The sequence below is a fragment of the Cebus imitator genome, unplaced genomic scaffold, assembly GCF_001604975.1.
Source record: "Cebus imitator isolate Cc_AM_T3 unplaced genomic scaffold, Cebus_imitator-1.0 Scaffold326, whole genome shotgun sequence".
In the NCBI taxonomy this organism is placed as follows: Eukaryota; Metazoa; Chordata; class Mammalia; order Primates; family Cebidae; genus Cebus; species Cebus imitator.
In genome coordinates, this window is record NW_016107641.1 from 767,363 (window position 1) to 785,272 (window position 17,910).

The window sequence follows — 17,910 nt, forward strand, 5'->3', positions numbered from 1 at the left end:
ATGTCTAAACCTAATAAAGTGCAGCCAAAAGACCATGAGGGAGGGACACTCATGCATATGCCTATGACAGAAAAATCCACAGGAAATGTTTTACATTCTGCAGCTTGCTACGTGACTCACACAAGAATAGCCAGCAGCACAAGGACACCTAGCCACGCAAGGACAGCTGGCCACTCACATGAGAACACTTGCCTGACACTCTGTCTCCACTAATGAACTGATGTCAGCTCCTGCAATAAGCCCCTGGAACCAATCATCTTTTTGTTACAAAACAATTCACATGTACTTCTCTCTTTTGTCTTTAAAAGCTTCCCCTTCCCCCAGCCTCCTGGGATGAGCCTATAGACCTCTAGAACTTGCATATCCCGCACTGAAATCTCCTGCTAATTCCTGAATAAACTCTTTGTTTGGAAACCCTCTCTCACTTTGTTGCTAATTTAGGTTAGCAAAACCTGGTGGCAGAGAAGAGGGATCCAAAAAGGACAAGCCTTTTCCTGTATCAGTGACCGCAGGACCGTGTGCCCGACACACTGGAGCCCACTGTGCTCTCTGCTTCCAGGAATCATCTTTCTGCTGGTGCTAAGTTCTGTCTTGGATTCCAGCACCCTTGCTTTGGCTGAGCTTTGACTTGATTTGAGAGCTGGTTTTACAGGTCGGAAGGACATGGTCCTTCTTCTGAGTAATCTTGGTTTCACTTCTGTAGGGGATTTGGCATCCTTTCTCATAAATACTCTTTCGGTGTTGGTTGGTTGTGCACAGAATTTAAATTGGCATCACAGAGCCTTTTCAAACATAATTCACCCCATGAATTTTTAAACTTATGGGCAAATTGTACAAAAGAAAATTTAGAGCTCCAAATGCCATCTGGAGACCATTTGAACTGCCCAAGCTTGTTTTTTCCTTAGAATTAAAATTAGAAGACTGCAGTTATAAGGTCAGTTTGAATGGGACACATAATTCAATTGGCATCTTGAGGCTTCAAAACACATTCAGGACTCAAAAATACCTTAATGCAAATATCTCAAAGCTAGCTGAGACTCATTTCACTCCATGAAATGAGTGGAAACTTCCCTTCCCTACCTGCAATTCCTCTTCCTCTTTGTCTTTCTCTAGCTGAACTCCTCTTTTTTCCAAACTGCTCAGCTTCTAATCCAACTGTTCTCTCCATGGCCACCAACTCAGCTTTTAATATGTGAATATTCTAGGGAAGTGCTAGATGGCTGGAATAAAGATGTAAAATATGCCATTTGGGCCTATCAGTTGTTTCTGCTACAGGCAATTTTAAGTGCACTTTTAAGGGGAGCAGGTGCAAATTGGCCACTTTGACCTTTTGTGTTATTTCTTTTTTTCTTTCTTTCTTTTTTTTTTTGAATAGAGTCTAACTCTGTTGCCAAAGTTGGAGTGCAGTGGCATGATCTCGGCTCACTGCAGCCTCTGCCTCCTGGGTTCAAGAGATTCTCCTGCCTCAGCCTCCCAAGTAGCTGGGACTAAGGCGCGTGCCCCCATGCCCAGCTACTGTTTTATATTTTTAGTAAAGATGAGGTTCCACCATGTTAACCAGGATGGTCTTGATCTTCTGACCTCATGATCTGCCTGCCTCAGCCTCCCAAAGTGCTGGGATTACAGGCGTGAGCCACTGTGCCCAGCCATTTATTTCTTAAAGATGAAATTCCCATGTGATAGTCATTCTCCCTCTCCTGGAAGGAAAGGCAACATCCTTATCTTGAAGGACAAGAAGTTGAGACAGAGAATACTGTACAGACCTTGTTGGAATAACTCTGATCTTTTAAACGTCCTTATAATTTAGTCCCATTTTCACAATTAACTGTTCTTTGTCCAACCCAGTAACTAATTTGTTGGGGTCTTCATCTTCTTAAGGGGGCTCCCATGCCACATAAAACATTTATTATGCTTTTCTCCTGTTGATCTTTCTTATGTTAGTTTATTTCTCAGACAGAGCTGGAGCCTGTGAGAATAGAGGATAGAAGTGGAAGTTTTCCACCCTTACAGTTTCTGGCAATGAGGATGGGACCCTAACAGGATGGACACCCCACTCACTCCAGAATATCTGAATGAGATGCCGTCAGGCCTAAAAAGAGCCAGAGGAAAGTGCAGATTCTTTCCAACGCTAGCTCTCCCAAATATCTATGTGGAGTGCCTGGCTAAAGGAAGAAGGTAAAATTCTTTTCTTGTCCCTTCTTCTCTAAATTTGAATTGGCAGGAGAAAAACATTTAGGATGTTCTCTGAATTGTGACTCTTGTGAATTTGGTTCTGGGTTCTAATGGAAATAGCTCTTTTTTTTTTTTTTTTTTTTTTTTTTTTTTTTTTTTTTTTTTTTTTTTTTTTTTTTTTTTTTTTTTTTTTTTTTTTTACTCTCTGCCTTCTGTGATTTACCACAGGGATAAAAGTTACAATAAGACTCTCCTTTCATCTTTTTACGTCTCAAGAGATACCAGTGAGGGTATCTTCTCTGGTCCACACCAGCCTGTGGTGGAGATTGTCAGGCTTGCATCAGATGGCTGGCCAGCTGGCTAGGAGTCTGGAACACGAAGCACCTCCTGGTCCCAGAGTGCCAGCTCCCGGGCAAATTTGTCTCAATTGTTTCAACCTCCATTACCTTGTTAATAATGAAATTATTTGTTTTTTTATCTTTAGGAGAAATGTTGGATCTCCAGTGATACTGCATTTTTCACACTCCCTTTGTGGCATCCATGTTTAAGCCATAAAAAGCTTATTGGTTTGAGTCACAATTTAAGTGGATATGCCTTTAGGTATTTGGACTTTTTTTCTTTTTACTTTTGTATCTAAAAGTATTTTTTAGAGAGCTTTCATCCTAAACAACTGTCCTATCGGTACCTGTGAGAAGATTTGGCTTGAAAACAGAAAATAAACACTTTTATAAATTAACTGTTTTCTCAGAAAACTAGAACTAACCTAAATATTTTTCCAAGTTCAGATGATCTGGTATAATTTTTGGTAAATATAGCTTGTTTAAGTTTGCTGGTTTATTTAAAATAGCTATGTGTGGAGACTTGTCAACATTCAACATAATACAGACATACAACTTCTTCTATCTGTATGTATTAAGCAAAAGCTTATGTATAAGATGGTAAAATTATAAATGTAACCCAAGTATAAAACATCCAGCAAAAATAAATTGCTAGATGTGTGACAAATGTGACAATGAAAAAAGAGAGATTAAAAAAAACCCATGTGTTTTAACTTTTAGGTTCTTTGCTTCTGTGGCTTTTTTTTATTACTTGCCTGATTTACTAACAATAAAAATAACTTAAGATAATGACTACATTTGTTTAATGTCTAATGGTGTTTTCATAAACAATTCCAACATAATTGTTAAAACCAAGGGAATTAATAAATGTAAATGTAAATGAAATAGATTATAAGTAAGCTTTTCAACAATGATTATGTTTTATAAGATATACCTATCAAAATGGTTTACAAAATCTTTTTGGTTGCTTAAAACCTTGAAGTTATAGTAAGTTAAATGAAATGATGAATATTCATTTAATAGACCATTTCCAAATAAGATATAATGCTGAAACATTAGTTGTTGAACATAAGTTTAAGCTTATGTACTTTTGGCTCCTCATTGCAGAGGAACAAAAGATATTTGGGTCTGTTAATTAAAATGCTCCATGCTTAACTGAAAAAATGTGCTGTAAGGAAGTATGTACATCTAGATGTTATAAAATAATGTTTTCACAAATTTGTAAAAGGCAGTTTATGATTGCTTACATTCTAGTTTTCTGGTTTTCACTAGATTAAAATTACCAAGAGTTTTTAAATTCCAGTTACTATATGTAATTCTGTATACAAAGTGTATAAAAAAATAAGATATGTTTGGGTGAGAAAAGTTATAAGGAAATGATAATGTATTTTTACCTGTTGTTAACAAAAAGAAATCTTGCCTAGTTGAAGGTTAGTCAAGGATTGTTTCAAAATGAATAAAGAAAAAAGTGTTATCAATAAAACTGAATAAGAACATTATAAATGGTTTCAGAAAATTGCAAAAGTTTTATGAAAGATAAATCTTATAAAAGGAATTTTTATGTGCTCAAGATAATTAAAATTAGAAGAAAATTATTTATTTATGTTTTTCTAAAACTTGAGCCTTAATATCAAAAGCATACTTGTGCAAAACCATCATTTTGTCTTTTCTGTTAATATAATAAAATTATAATGGAGTTTTAGCCTCTGCTCTTAATATTAATATAAATTTTTTTCCTTGGCCTAGAAAACAAAGATTTTGTGTTTTATCAAAAACAGTTTATTGTGCCCTGTGCTGTGTTTTATTAGGTCTTTGATTACTTTAAAAAAATGTGGCCGGGCGCCGTGGCTCAAGCCTGTAATCCCAGCACTTTGGGAGGCCGAGGCAGGTGGATCACGAGGTCAAGAGATCGAGACCATCCTGGTCAACATGGTGAAAGCCCGTCTCTACTAAAAATACAAAAAATTAGCTGCGCATGGTGGTGCGCGCCTGTATTCCCAGCTACTCAGGAGGCTGAGGCAGGAGAATTGTCTGAGCCCAGGAGGCGGAGGTTGCGGTGAGCCGAGATAATGCCATTGCACTCCAGCCTGGGTAACAAGAGCGAAACTCCGTCTCAGNAAAATGAGTCTTCTCAATATTAAAAGAGCTAAGTTTTGACTGTTATATATTTGCCTCTTGAAGACTTTTAATTATCACTCTGGTTAAATGAATGACAATTATTTCACAGTGACCTGTGATTCTGTTTTGATCATGGGTTTTAAGCCTTTTGACAGTTTTGACAACTTCCCAAAATCAAATTCTAAATTAAGTCTTTCTGACCTTGAATTTACTTTGGGATTTTCCAGCTGCGTCCTTGAAAACAACAAAGGATGTGTCCCTTACCTTATAAAAGAGATATTAAACTAAACAGGTTTATTCAATATGTTAAAATGCATAGGAAACATTGTCCAATAATAAGTGGGAATAAATCTTTAAGTTATATTTACAAATAGAGTTTTGATATAAATGTTCCTAAAATTGAACAAAATTGTTAGAACTCTGATATTTCTTAGTATAACATTTGGTTATTATGTTAAAATGATATATGCCATAGAAATAACCAAATTTTCTTTGTCAATTGCTGGTTATAATAAACTCTCCTCAGATTTTTAACCATGGCCATTCCAAGTCTTTGTCATCCATGGAATGCTATGGTTTTGATTCTTTTCTAAAAGCATTTGCAATTATTTACAGTCCAAAAATTGCTTTTTCTTCTAGGAGGTTTACAGAAAGGATGGAAAGAATTCTGACAAGTTGCAGGTTTCTGATAACTTCAAGATCAAACCATTGGACTAAGGAAAAATGTCCAGGATGCTAATGAAGAAACTGAGTTTGTGAAACTGCTCACCAAGATCAACCAGAAGAAGAATTAATGACATGTGGCTGAATGAACTGATGAAAAAGAATAATGGGTTTTTATAATTTTTACTTGAAATTTCACTGGTTCTTTAAATGTTTTGTTTTCTAGATTTAAGGAAACTTTTTCCTTGCATGTTATCTATAGTTTACAACAATATAATAAGGTATACTCTTGAGAACAAAATTAAAATATTAGCTTTTCCTCTCTACCTGATCCAAGCAGAATTCTAAAACTATCCGTAAGTATTCTTATTTTTATGATAATATAGTTATTTACGTAAGTTCAACAAAAATATGTTCTCTTTATAACAGGATATAATATTTAAAATTGGTTATATTACTAAGGCTTTGACTTAGATGTCATATTTGAAAGTGCACATAAAGATACTTCAGCCAAGCTGAGATTTGTCTTGATTTGGCCTCCTAGCCTTGAGAGACTTTAAATCTCCAGGCTGAGATTCTTATCAAAGTTCTACCAGAACAAGCTTCAAAGGAGCCTACATTGTCAATCACAATTCTTGAGGCAGTTATGTAAATAATCAGGCCAAACTTGATAAGGCTAACCTTACCTAGCAAACAAATTTGTCTTACTGTGATTATCTTTCATAAAAATGAGGACAACTTTGGAAAAGAAATGATGCTTCTGAAGGAAGGTGAAAACTGTATTACACCTGTTATTTGACTATAGCCCTGTTCATTGCTTTTGTGTGTTTCTAATCTACCTGAAGACTGAACTGGACCCTGAATTCTTCTTTTTTCCTCCAGTATCTGGCTACGGCTCTTCAACTAAGAACAAGAACTGCTCTGTTCTTAAAGCCCTATAAACTGAAGCTGGACAGCTCAATGTAAAATTCTAGGAACAAGTCTCCTGCCTGATGTGTGGGCTACACAGAGTTCATCAAAATGCCCAGTGTTGGTCTAGTACTTCAAAATGACAACCAACACCTACGAAACAGAACAATGAACTCCAGACAGACTTAGCCTCAGAGCCACTCCTTCCAAACCTCCGTGTTGCTTAAATAAAGCTGAAGCAGGTTTTGACATCAGCTCCTACTTGCTGGTCATCTCCCTTCAACGTGGGACTAGAACAATGAGGACAGATCCATCCCAGCACTGAGGAACAATCAAAACAGAACCACAGGATGATCCAGTAGATAAGCTTTCAGAGCAATAATGTGATCGAAAGGGAAAATACATTATCAATAGCAAAATAAGTCACTTATATTTAACCCTACTAAAATGGAGCTGGGATCCGTGAGGGAGGGTCATTCATGTGCTATGCCTGTACTGAGAAATACCGTAGCAATTTCTTTCCAAATCACAGCTTGCAACATGAGTCACACAAGGACAGCTAGCCACTCACACAGAACACTTGCCTAACACTGTTTCCACTAATGAACTAATGTCAACTCCTGCAAGAAGCCCTCGGAACCAATCATCTTCTTGTTTCAAAACAACTCACATGTACTTCTGTCTTTTTTCTATAAAGGCTTGCCCTTGCCCAGCCTCCTCAAATGCATCTATAGTTCACTACAGCATTGGATCCTAGATTGCAATCTCCTGCTAATTCCCAAATAAACTCATTCTTTGGAGAGCCTGTCTCTCTCTGCTGTTTTAGGTTGACAGCAGAAATAGAGAGCCTCTAATGGAATGTCAGAGAGGGAAGAGGGCATAGAAACCCTTTTTCTTGGATATTTAGATTAGAATCTAATTAGGCTCCTGGGGTCAGGGTATAGAGTCCCCATTAGTCCTGCACCATTAGTTGGAAATACTTTTAACATTTGCTTGTTTGTCAAACTTCAGTGCACTGAGATTGATCAACCAGATTCAGCAAGCCGCAGAAACCCACATCCTGCATTCATTATTTCCTGATAATCTTCTGCACTTGCTTGATGCTTTATCCATGAGTACTTGAAGCTCTTGTCATGCTAACTAATGTCTCCGTGTACAAAGGGAGGCACTCAAATCTCAAACAGTTTTCCCAGAAGAAACAGAGCTCAGGTATCCAGATACCCGAGTTACTGCAGGCACCAAGCCAGCTGTGAGCTGCCCAAGAGATGCTTACCTTTCATATAAGCCAAGCCAAAGTAGGTGAGTTCCTCAAGGCTGGCAAAGGACGTCACAGCATTGAAGACAGCTCCCACTGTTGACTCGACATCACATTTTACCTCCAGGCGCTGCCCGTTCAGCAGGACCACACAGAGGTCCCTGAGAGCCAAATAGGATTTCCCTTTTTTGGTCTGAAAACAACAATACTCCAATTATACTGTAATTATAAGTCATTGAGCCTTTAGTGTGTGCTGGTGACTGTACTAAGCCCTTTACACACATTGTCTCATTTAATTGACAAACAACTCTAAGAGATGAGTACATTTAAAATTCCTATGCAGCCAATGAGAAACTGAGGCTCAGAAATGGCAAGACTCTTTCCCAGGGGTTGCACAGTTTGTAAGGCAGGAAATGGACTCACATCTGAGCCTTCTATCAAGGTCAGCAGGGTCCAGGCAGGTTGGGAGGCCCATCTGACTGATAATCTTTCCCCTGCAGAAATCCCAGCTGCCCCTTGGGCTCTGCTTCCTAAGAAGATCACCCAGGGCCCTCATGAATGAATTATATGACCCTGGATCAATCTGTCAATCTGATACTGTCTCCTCAGGCTCCAACAGAGCACAGGTTAATTAATTACAAACTTCAGAGCGAATTTGGGTGGGTGTAGATCCAATGAAGAGACAGAGCTGGAGCAAGTGGATTATCTGGACTCTAGAAATGGGTCAGCAGAGCCAATGAGCCTCCAGAGTCTGCCTTCTGCCTCTTCCTCTCCCACCACAGCCCCACCCGGGTCACCGTTACCTTGGCTCAGCTCCCTGGACAGTTTGTCACCCTGCAAATGCCTGGGCCATTCTGCCTGTGTATTTGCACATATAATACCCACTGCCCCCAGCTCTTTTGCTCCTTCCCCACATGGGAAACTCCTGTGGTTCTCTCAGATCAGGCTCTGGAGCCCTTGTCTGTGACTCTTCCTTAGTATCCCCATGTCCCAAAGTGAGCCTGGATCTCCCCTGAGAAGTTCTCTTTAGAAGGCAGTCATGGACAGACACTAGCATGTGTGGCTTTAGTGCCATCGAGACCATGCCTGCGGTCACACCCTGACCTTCCTGGCACCCAGGGGCATCCTACACACTGCAGGGGTCAGAGCAGATCCAAGCACCCTGTGGGAGGGGGTTTCCCACGTGCTGCTGGGCAGGGCTTATTACACAGGCATGCTCCATGCCACCTTGGTTCCCACTCTTGCTGCACATCTGAGTCATCTGAGAGGTGAGGGGGCCACCCCCCAGACGGTTCCATCAGTCTGGCACAAGGCCTGAGAAATCAGTATCTTGTAACAAAGACCTGGGAAATCAGTATCTTGTAAAGCTTCCCAAGGTGACTCCTGAGGGCAGGGAAAGCTGGGAGGCAGGTATGACCCACTTCTTTCCCCTTCAGAAATCCCAGCTGCTTCCTGAGAGGGTTGCCCAGTATGACCCCCTGCTTGAGTCCAGTGCTCTGAAGCTGCCCTCTGGGAACTCTTAATAGTTGTGTCTTAGAATGTGTACTTTTGGAGTGAAGTCCCCAGGACAATGAACGTGTGTACAAAGCTTGGACTCTCAGCAGTCCTGCCTCCCCTCTTCCCTGGAGGGTTCTGGGTGCCAACTTCTCTGCTCTCTGGATCCCCAGGCCTGGCCCAGCCTCCCCTGCCCCTTTGTCCGCCCCACACAGAGACCTCTGCTGTCCTCCATTGAGGACAACCATGGCTCTCACTGCCCCCTAGTGACGCTTTCCTCAGGGGGCTAGTGGAGGAAGGGTCCGAGGCAGGCACATGCACAAAAGGCATGTCAGAGCACCCATGACAGTGGCTGTCCCCACCCTGGGCCAGCCGCACCAAAGCTCTTTCCCTGGGCAATTCAGCAGGGACAAGCCTCTCACCCACCCAGCTCGTAAGCCAGGTACCAAATGCACCTCCATACAAAGCGTGTAACTCCTTGGGGGACCACCGATTGTCTGGGCTGGGGCAGCAGAGTCATGGGAAGGGAGCTCGGGCTTTTCCACCCTGCTTGGGACATGGAGTATGGATCCAGCAGCTGGTGTGGCAAAGTCTCAGGGCAGGGCCCTAGGTACCTGCAAGGGTCTTTGTCTACCCTGTGAATATCCTTATGCCCAAGAGAATGGGCACTAAAGAGCAAATAAAAACTAAAAACACCCTGACATGATGAGACAGAGAAAGCACATATGGAGAATAAAGGAAAATGTTTAATATTTTAGTTCCTATGGTGGCGCTTTTGAACAGAGGGTGCTGGCTCTTCACATTGCAGTGAGCCTATTTGCCAGCGTTTCCCACGGGACAGCCATGCTGTACAGGAAATCTGTTTTGTTCCCAACACTCACAGGGAAGCAGAAGGAAAGGGTGTGTGTACAAAGAACTCCACTAGGAGGGAGAGATAGGGAGCTACACTGACGGAGGGCCCTGGGGACAGGATGGGAGGGGCTAAAACAAGGGCAAATGCTCCGGCCCAAGCCAGACAAACAGAGTGACACAGGAATCCCCGGACATGGATCCTCCCCTTTCCCAGGTAAGGGACAGATGTCCAAAAAGTCTTTTACTAGGGGAGCCCTCGGTCACCCTCACACCTTCTGACATCTTCCTAGAGGCCAGAGTTCAAGAGCCACTCTGAGGATTACAAATAGGCTCCTAGACCTGGTGTGCAGGTCAAGATGCCCGCCCCAGACAGAACTGGGACAACAGCACTGTTCCCCTCGCCTGGCATCTTGGTACTTCCTGCAGAGCAGGGGAAGCTGGCTCCCATCACAGCAGGTCTGGCCTGTCCACCTGGTGGGTAGAGGAGTCTACAGTCACCTAAGCCATGTGACCACAGGGATGTCAGGAAGGGGTCCCTGGGTGAATTGTCCCTTCTTCCCCTCAGCTGAGGGCAGGTGGCTTGAAGGGGATGGGCAGAGGTGGGACTGGTCTGAGGGGGCCATGGCCCTCTGACCTGCAAGCCCAGTATAGGAAGTGTCCTCAGAAGGTTGTAGAACCCCAGAGTGAGCCACCCTGACACCTCTAATCTCTCACACACCAGCCTCCTTACGTTCAACATTTTCATGCTTTGGGTAACTCAATCTTGCATACTTGGGGTGTAAAAATCATCATCCCACTTCATGCTTTTTGTGCCAGTGCAGGTGGACCAGGCACACAGTGGGTGCCAGTCAGCATTTGCTGCATGAATTGATGCAGTTGGTCACTGCATAGGAATTGGAGGCCCCGGTCAGGCAGGCATCCCACTCACACTGACCAGTTTGCTTAGACATTTTCAGGACTTGGGTATAGAGGAAATGATGTCAGTGCACAACAGAAGTGCCCTTGACAGGGGTGTGCATGGAAGCTGGGATTCAATGGGATTTCGCTGGAATGAGCCAGAGGTGGGCTCACTGGTGCTCTTCTGTGCAGGAAGGACACGCGGTGGGCGATGCAGGAACCTGGGAGGAGACAGCCATTTAGCCATGCCCCACTCCAGCCCTGCCTCCAGGAGGCCCAGAGAGCCAGCTGACAATGTATGCACTTCTGGCCCTGGGGGTCGGAGAGATGGACAAGGCTCACATGCAAATACTCAACACTGACTAAGAAGCCTCTGGCCCTAGCTGGGCCCTACACAACAGAGATATGGGCCTCAACACGGATAGATACATCCTGGGGAGCTCAGGGTGAGACCAGCCACGCATAGGTCTCTTCAGGGGATATGCTCAGGCTCTGGGGCAGGGAAGGGAGCTATGCAGCATTTGCCCTTCCTGAAAAGCCCAGATGGCTCACTGTTCATAAGATGCCTTCCCGGAGCCGCTTTCCCATCTAAAAGAGCACACTCTCCCTCCCACCACCTGCCACGCTCCAGCTCCATCCTCTTCCCTTCTTCATTTTTTTTTTTGCATGGATCACTACCTGGCATTCCTTTATATTTATGTGTCTGTCCTTCTAGAATGTCACCTCCACATGAAAAGGACTTCGTTGTATACGTGGCATAGATGGGGGCCTAGAATAGCGCCCAGCAGTATTTTAGATGGTAGATGTTTCACAGCATTCCCTAGCTGAGGCTGGGAGGGCCAGGAGGACTCAGCTGGAAGCCACAGGGGGACCCTTTAACAGGCCGAAGGACAAACTACAGCAGCAAAAGGCAGTGGTGGTTCTGGCAGGGGTCTGGGAGGAACTGAATGCCACTGGGATGTCCCCATGTGAGACCCCATTCAGACACAGGTGGCCTCCTGCACCTGTCCACTTCCCTCTCCACCCTCCATCCCCACCCAGTCTAGCCCAGGAGTTACCACAACTGATCCCGGCAGATGTAGGGTCACAGGGGCCTCTCCAGCCAGCAGGACAAACTCCGGCCTGGAAAACTGGAGGACAACCCTCAGTCACATATGGTAAAGAAGAGGACAGGTTACAGGATTTGGGTCTGGGCTTCCCCCATGATGCACCTCTTCAGCCCCAAGCAGCACACATTCCCCAGAGCCAGCAGGAAACAGGTTTCAGCTGAGATGGGGCTGACCTGGGCTGAGGACCCAGCTGCACTGCGCATCTTGGAACAGAAGTCTTACAGGTAGGTATAAGGTATCAGCAACTTTCTGGCTCTTAAATTGGGTACGGGGGTATTCAGGTTGAATTATGAGTCTCATAATTCACACAGCATTACAGCTTTTGTATATATCAAAAGTATAAAGCATATTGTATATATAAATATATATGCAATAAAAATGTTTTTAAAATAAAAATACTTTTAGATTTAGATAAGCTGAAATGTTTTTCTAGCTCTAGATGTTGAATCAATAGCTTAGTGGGCAGCTCTTGTTCTCACTATATATGTATTACACTTGACCCAGGAAATACTACAATACCCATCATTAGCTAGATCCAGTTACCACCCTGCGGGGTGCATATTCTCAACCCATTTTACAGGTGAGGAAATTGAGGCTCCTCACCTGTTAAAAAAAAAAAAAAAAGATTGAGAAGCTCACCTGAGTGATATAACCAGCAAGTGATAGGGTTGGGTGGGGCTTCTATAGTGCCCCCAAGAGTACCTAGCAGGACTCTTGTCCCAAGGGCCAAAATTCTAGCCCAGAGGTGACTTGTGTCCTGCAACAGTTCCCAATAGAAGTATCTTTGGTGAACGATCAGAAAGAAAGGCCAAAGTAATTGAACAAGTCTTCTCGGAAGCCCTCATCATGCTCTCCACCAAGTTCATGGAGGCCAGAGAGGGGCCTAGGAGAGCAGTGTGGGCTGGCACGCTCCCCCTAACCCTGTTGTCCTCTTAGTGTTACCCAGCTGGACGGGCAGCTCTCTCCTCCCTAAAGAAGCCCTCCCTGCAGCCCCAATTCTGTGCTCCTGCCTTTCACCTGTGCGGGAGGTCCCTTCCAAACACACTCTGTCTGTCAGCTCTCAAATCACGTAGCATGCTCTGCCACTACCCTGCACACCAGTGGCTGCAAATTTCCCGTGTGGTGGGACACAACATCTTCAACCCTACATCCCACACAGTGTCCCCCACAGATCCTGCCCCAGTGAGGCCACTCAGTGAATGCCTATGTCCTAAGTTGCAAATTTCAGGTTTATATTAGTCCAATCCTATAAACCTCAGCCCAGGGAAGTTGCCTCCCAGAAGATCCTGCCCATTTTCAGCCTCTGTGCCAGCCACCCACAGTTCCCTGCTCAAGCCTCCTTGAGGAGTACCCTTCAGTCTTCTTTTGCTCACCTTGCTCCTTCTTTGCAGAAAACCTCTTTGAGAAGGAGTTGTTGGCCATGAGCTGTCTACTGCCGAGTACACAGATCCAGAGCTGAGCCGCCGGTCCTCCTGTTGATGCTGGGGATCTGCCCCTGGAAGAGTGCTGGGCAGGGGTTGAGAAGGGGTGAAGGGCTTCCATTGCATGAAGGCCACCCACACAGGGGCTCAGCTTGGCAGGGTGCATCCACTGATGCATGTCACCTTCTCCCCCCACCTATGGGGGAGTTAGGGTGGGGGAAGCTGAGGCGTGGAGAAGTCAGGCCGCACCGCCACTGGGCGTGGTGGGGTCTGAGGTGTAAGACACAGTCAATTTCTCTACGCCATGGCTCTGCCTCTCTGTTGGTGGTGCCAGGGCCCCGGGTCTAGAGCAACCACCCAGCAGGTCTGGGATTCTGGCTTCTTTAGAATTTAATATATTGTTCGAAATATTTTGACAATAAAATATATTGTTTATGGAATTGGGGTGAAAAAATTGTCTTCATTGGGAAAATAAAGTGTTAAATGGCAGGAAAATATATTGCAAGATAAACTGTGCAATATCCAATCAGGGCTCCAGCTGTGGGTCTGACATCAACTATGACAAGACACTGTTACAGCCCTCAACAAGTCAATGTGTAAATAAAGAAATCATCCAAACTTCAAAATGAACAGGTCCAGGAAGCTATGAGCCCATCCAGGCTTTGATCTGATTCAAGCATCCTAAGTTAGACAATTGCAAACATTTCCACAGTTCTTCTCCTTGATCTGTACCCTTTGCAACCCGAATTTGCATCCTCCTGCCATCAACAGATGGAGTCTATTTCCTACTGCTCTAAATGGGTCTGGCCTTTAGCCTTGATTTGGCCAACAGAATGATGCGGAAATGGTGGAAGTCCAGCTCTGGAGGCTTTATGAACCTTGCTCTCCTCGCCCGCTCTCTCTCTCATTCTCTCTCTCTCTCTCCCTCCCTCCCTCAGTTCTGCCATTGTCATGAGAACAATCCCAGGCTGACCTGCTGGTGGAGGAGAGCCAGAGCTCCCCAGACAATGGCCATCCACCCCCTAGGAGAAGCTGTCTAGCTGAGCTGCAGATAGTCACAGATGCAGGAAGGCTTTCAACAGAGTTTAGAAGACCTTCCAGCGGAGCACAGCCTAAATTACCAACTCAGAGAATCATAAGCTAAATATATAATTGTTGCTTTTGGCCACCACGTTTTGTGGTTGCTTGTTATGCAGCATGGTATGGGAAGGACAATGGCAACAGTATTGAGGCATGTTGCTGCTCCACCAGGCCACTCAGCCTGAGTATGGCTCCCAGAGGAGGCGGGACACTAGGACAGCACAGCCACCACCAGGCCCCTCATCGTCCTGGCTTCAGATCTGCTTAAATGTGGCTTCTCGTTCTGCTAATGAAATAGGGCTGGCATTTTCTGGAGGAGCAAGAGGCTTCTCGTTAATCATCAGTGAAGAAATGGGGTACAGTAGCCCCCACACCCATGTCTCACATCAAGTTCACAGCACCCTGCAGGGCCTGCTGCTTACCAGTTAACGAGGAGGCTGCAGTGACTGTGTGAGGTGCTCCAACGGGGCTCTGGAGAGTGCTGGGCCTCCGTGCTTCCTTCTGAAACTAACCAAACAGCATGGTAGAGGGCAAGGGGCAGAAGCCAAGATCACAGCTTTCTTTAATCAGGCATCCCAGAGCCTGAATGGCATCATGACTTATTAGCGGTGTGACCTTGGTGAGATTACTAAACCTCTCTGAATCTGTTTCCTCATGTAGAAACCAGAAATGACAGTTACAGGGGTTACAGGGAAAGACAATAAAGCTTAATGGAAAACTGCACCTTGTTTTAGAGACAACAAACAATATCATTAACTTTTTTAAAAAAAGCTCAGATTTAGTTGAAAATTAGACAATAGAAGATTTGAAGATTATTCCAAAACCACTCTTTTTTTACACACCCAAAATAATAACTGGAAAAAAAAATCAAGTTTTTCTTTTCTTGTTGTTTGTTTTAATTTGGATTTTCTCAGCTTGCAGTTAGAAGTAATTTTTAAAGTTTTCATTTGATATAAATAACTGTATTAAGTCGTGTCCCCAAATGAGCCTTTCCCGGGAGCACGGTTGGGTCCTAGGCTCAGCCCCTTCTCTCCAGGGGCTTCCTGAAAGAGTGCTTACATGGGCTTTCTCTGCCGTCACAATGTGGATGTGTGGCCCACGCAGGGCAGGAAACAATAGAATGGGTACTAGCGGCCCATGCAGGGACTGCTCAGGGTACATACCCACCTCTGCAAGGATGCAGACACTCCGGGGCCTGTGCTGCTGGGCTGTCACTGCTTGTCCCATGCAGCCTCTTCCTGAGCAGGTAGCTTCTGTTCTGCTGCACACAGGAGCTTTCCTCCACAACTCTTTTCTCCACCTGGGGGTCCAGTGCATCACACATCCACATCCCAAGATAAGGAGGGGGCATTTTACAGACACATACAAACTGGCTGTCAGACTGCATCAGTGTGGAATTGTCCGCCCTACATGGTGAGCACCTAATGACATGTTCTCTGGCACCCAGAATGTGCTCTGTACCCACCCCCACATGCACCTGGAAGCCCCTTCACCTCCCCACTCCAGACCTGCGCACTCACGCACATCTGTGCTCTTGCTCATCCATTCCCTCTGGGGCTAGGGTCTCCCCAGAAGCTCCTCTGCGCCCATAAGACCCAGAGCTGTGTCCTCTCTACTTCTAACTGTCTCCACTTCTGCCCTGTGATCACCTTTCCGTATCACTGCACTCACACCTGGCTCTATTACACCATGTTCCATGAGTGTGCTGCTTGTCCGTCTCCCCCGATATCACTGTGTGCTTTATGCACCGCGGTCACACACCTATCCCAGTGCCCCAGTGAATGTGGAATAAGTGACTGACATCACCTTTGAGGGTCCCTGATGGAAATGCTGCAGGTCAACACAGCGTCTATCCCAGGACAATGACACACCAGTGGATGGTAGACTTTAATATCTTTCAGATAAATATAGCCCACTTCTTCCACCAAGTCTTCTGGCCCCATTCATAGGAGCCGCATTCTCCCATGCCAAGAGAGAAGGGATCCAAGAAGGAGGCCTTCTCTGATGGAAGAGGCCTTCTCTGCTTGACTGTTGCCGCTGTCCCACCCAGCTGTCCCCTTGTCTCCCTCCACATGGCCCCTCATTAATCCTGGTCTTAGCCCTCCAACTTGTCCCTGGACAAGCGCAACCACCCAACTAGTCTCTATTGTCTGTTTCCTCCCAAATACAAACTTCCTTCCATTTTGCGCCATAGGCACCACGCTTACCCACCCTATCCCAGCTCTGCCCTGGTCTCGTAAGGGACCAGCTCCATGGTGCCATTCCTGTACTAGAGCTCTCCAGGGGGCCAGGCTGGGGCCGTCTCCAGCTGAGAATATATCCTGCCACTTGTCAGCTGTGCTACCATCACTCCCCTCTCCCAGGAGCATTTCCCCAATAAATAACTTGCTCAAGAATCCTTGTCTCTGGGTTAGCTTGGACAGAATCCAACCTAAGTCAAATGGCTGCTATGCATCAGGCCCCCTGCTGCGCACTGGGGAGAGTACAGGGCAGCAAGCAGCACAGCGTGACAAGCACAACAAAGGACCCCCCCCCCCCCCCGCAGGTACAAAACAGCAGGGGGGAGGGCAGCCAGGAACCACACAAACAAGGTCAGGGAAGGCTTCTGTATAGAACCTAGAGTTGAATTTTGATAAGAGAACTGAATCATGGGTTCTCAACATGATTGCTTTGTGTAAAGAGGCACTTGCAAAGATCTCAAGTGTCTTTGCTATGTGAGAAACTGAGGCTTGCCCAAAGGTCTTTGCCAGCACTGCCCAATAGAACTGCAATGACGAGAATGTTCTAGATTCACTCTGTCCAATAGGGTCATCACTCGCTACAAGTGGCAACTGAGCACTTGAAATGTGACAGATGTGATGAATGAATTTAATGTTTTATTTTATGTTAGTTAATTATAATTTAGCTAATTTAAATTTTAATAGCCATACATGACCAGCAGCTACTGATTGAAAAGCACAGTTCTCTACCCACCTCAGAAATGGTGCCCAGAACCAAGCCAACCAGCCTTCTGATGTGGAGACCAGCAGGGGCCGGGTAGACAGACACTTCTTTCTCATGAACCCGACAAGCTTCCAGAACCGATTGCAACGTGCACCGCCTGTGAGGCTGGTCTTCGCACATGGTCAGCAGGATGGAGTGCAGGGGCTCGCGGAGCTGCAGGGGCTGGAGGCAGACAGGTGAGGTGAGAAGGGAGCGCAGCCAGAGCTGTCGCTGCGAGGCCAGCACCTATCAGGCGGGCCTTGGGGACATGGAAACAGCTGTTCCCACAAGCACCAGAGCGGATGCCTGCTCCTTTTGGAGAGTTTAAGGACAGACACAAGATCCGTCACTGAGGCCGCCAAGTGCAGAGCAATCATCCCTGCATCAGTTGTGTGTTGTCTGCGGCTTTCTAGTCCAGAACACCCTTCTGCCCAAGCATGTGCTTGGAATGCTCATGAAAAATAGACGCTTTGACAAGGTGGATTTCCACCTGTGCCAAGCACCCCAAATCAAACCAGAGGTCAGCCTTCCACTCAAGTTCACCTGCACAGCTTGTCATTGTATCCAGTTACTCCGGGGGTCTCACTGGGCCTTCCCCCTGGAATGTGAGCTCTAGGAAC

General features: G+C 45.3%; 1 protein-coding gene across 8 annotated transcripts in view; it reads right to left on the reverse strand.

Moving 5' to 3' along the window:
* FRMPD2 (FERM and PDZ domain containing 2) overlaps nt 1–17,910 on the reverse strand; it is a 125,163-nt gene that overhangs the window by 74,504 nt on the left and 32,749 nt on the right. For all 8 annotated transcript variants that reach the window (XM_017504652.2, XM_037729966.1, XM_037729971.1 and 5 more), the window contains 6 exons: nt 17,282–17,473; nt 15,476–15,608; nt 14,731–14,815; nt 13,181–13,313; nt 11,757–11,828; nt 7,474–7,648 (listed from right to left, as the gene is read on the reverse strand). In XM_017504652.2, the coding sequence (XP_017360141.1) occupies nt 7,474–7,648; nt 11,757–11,828; nt 13,181–13,313; nt 14,731–14,815; nt 15,476–15,608; nt 17,282–17,473 (790 nt within the window). The remainder of the gene's footprint in view (nt 1–7,473; nt 7,649–11,756; nt 11,829–13,180; nt 13,314–14,730; nt 14,816–15,475; nt 15,609–17,281; nt 17,474–17,910) is intronic.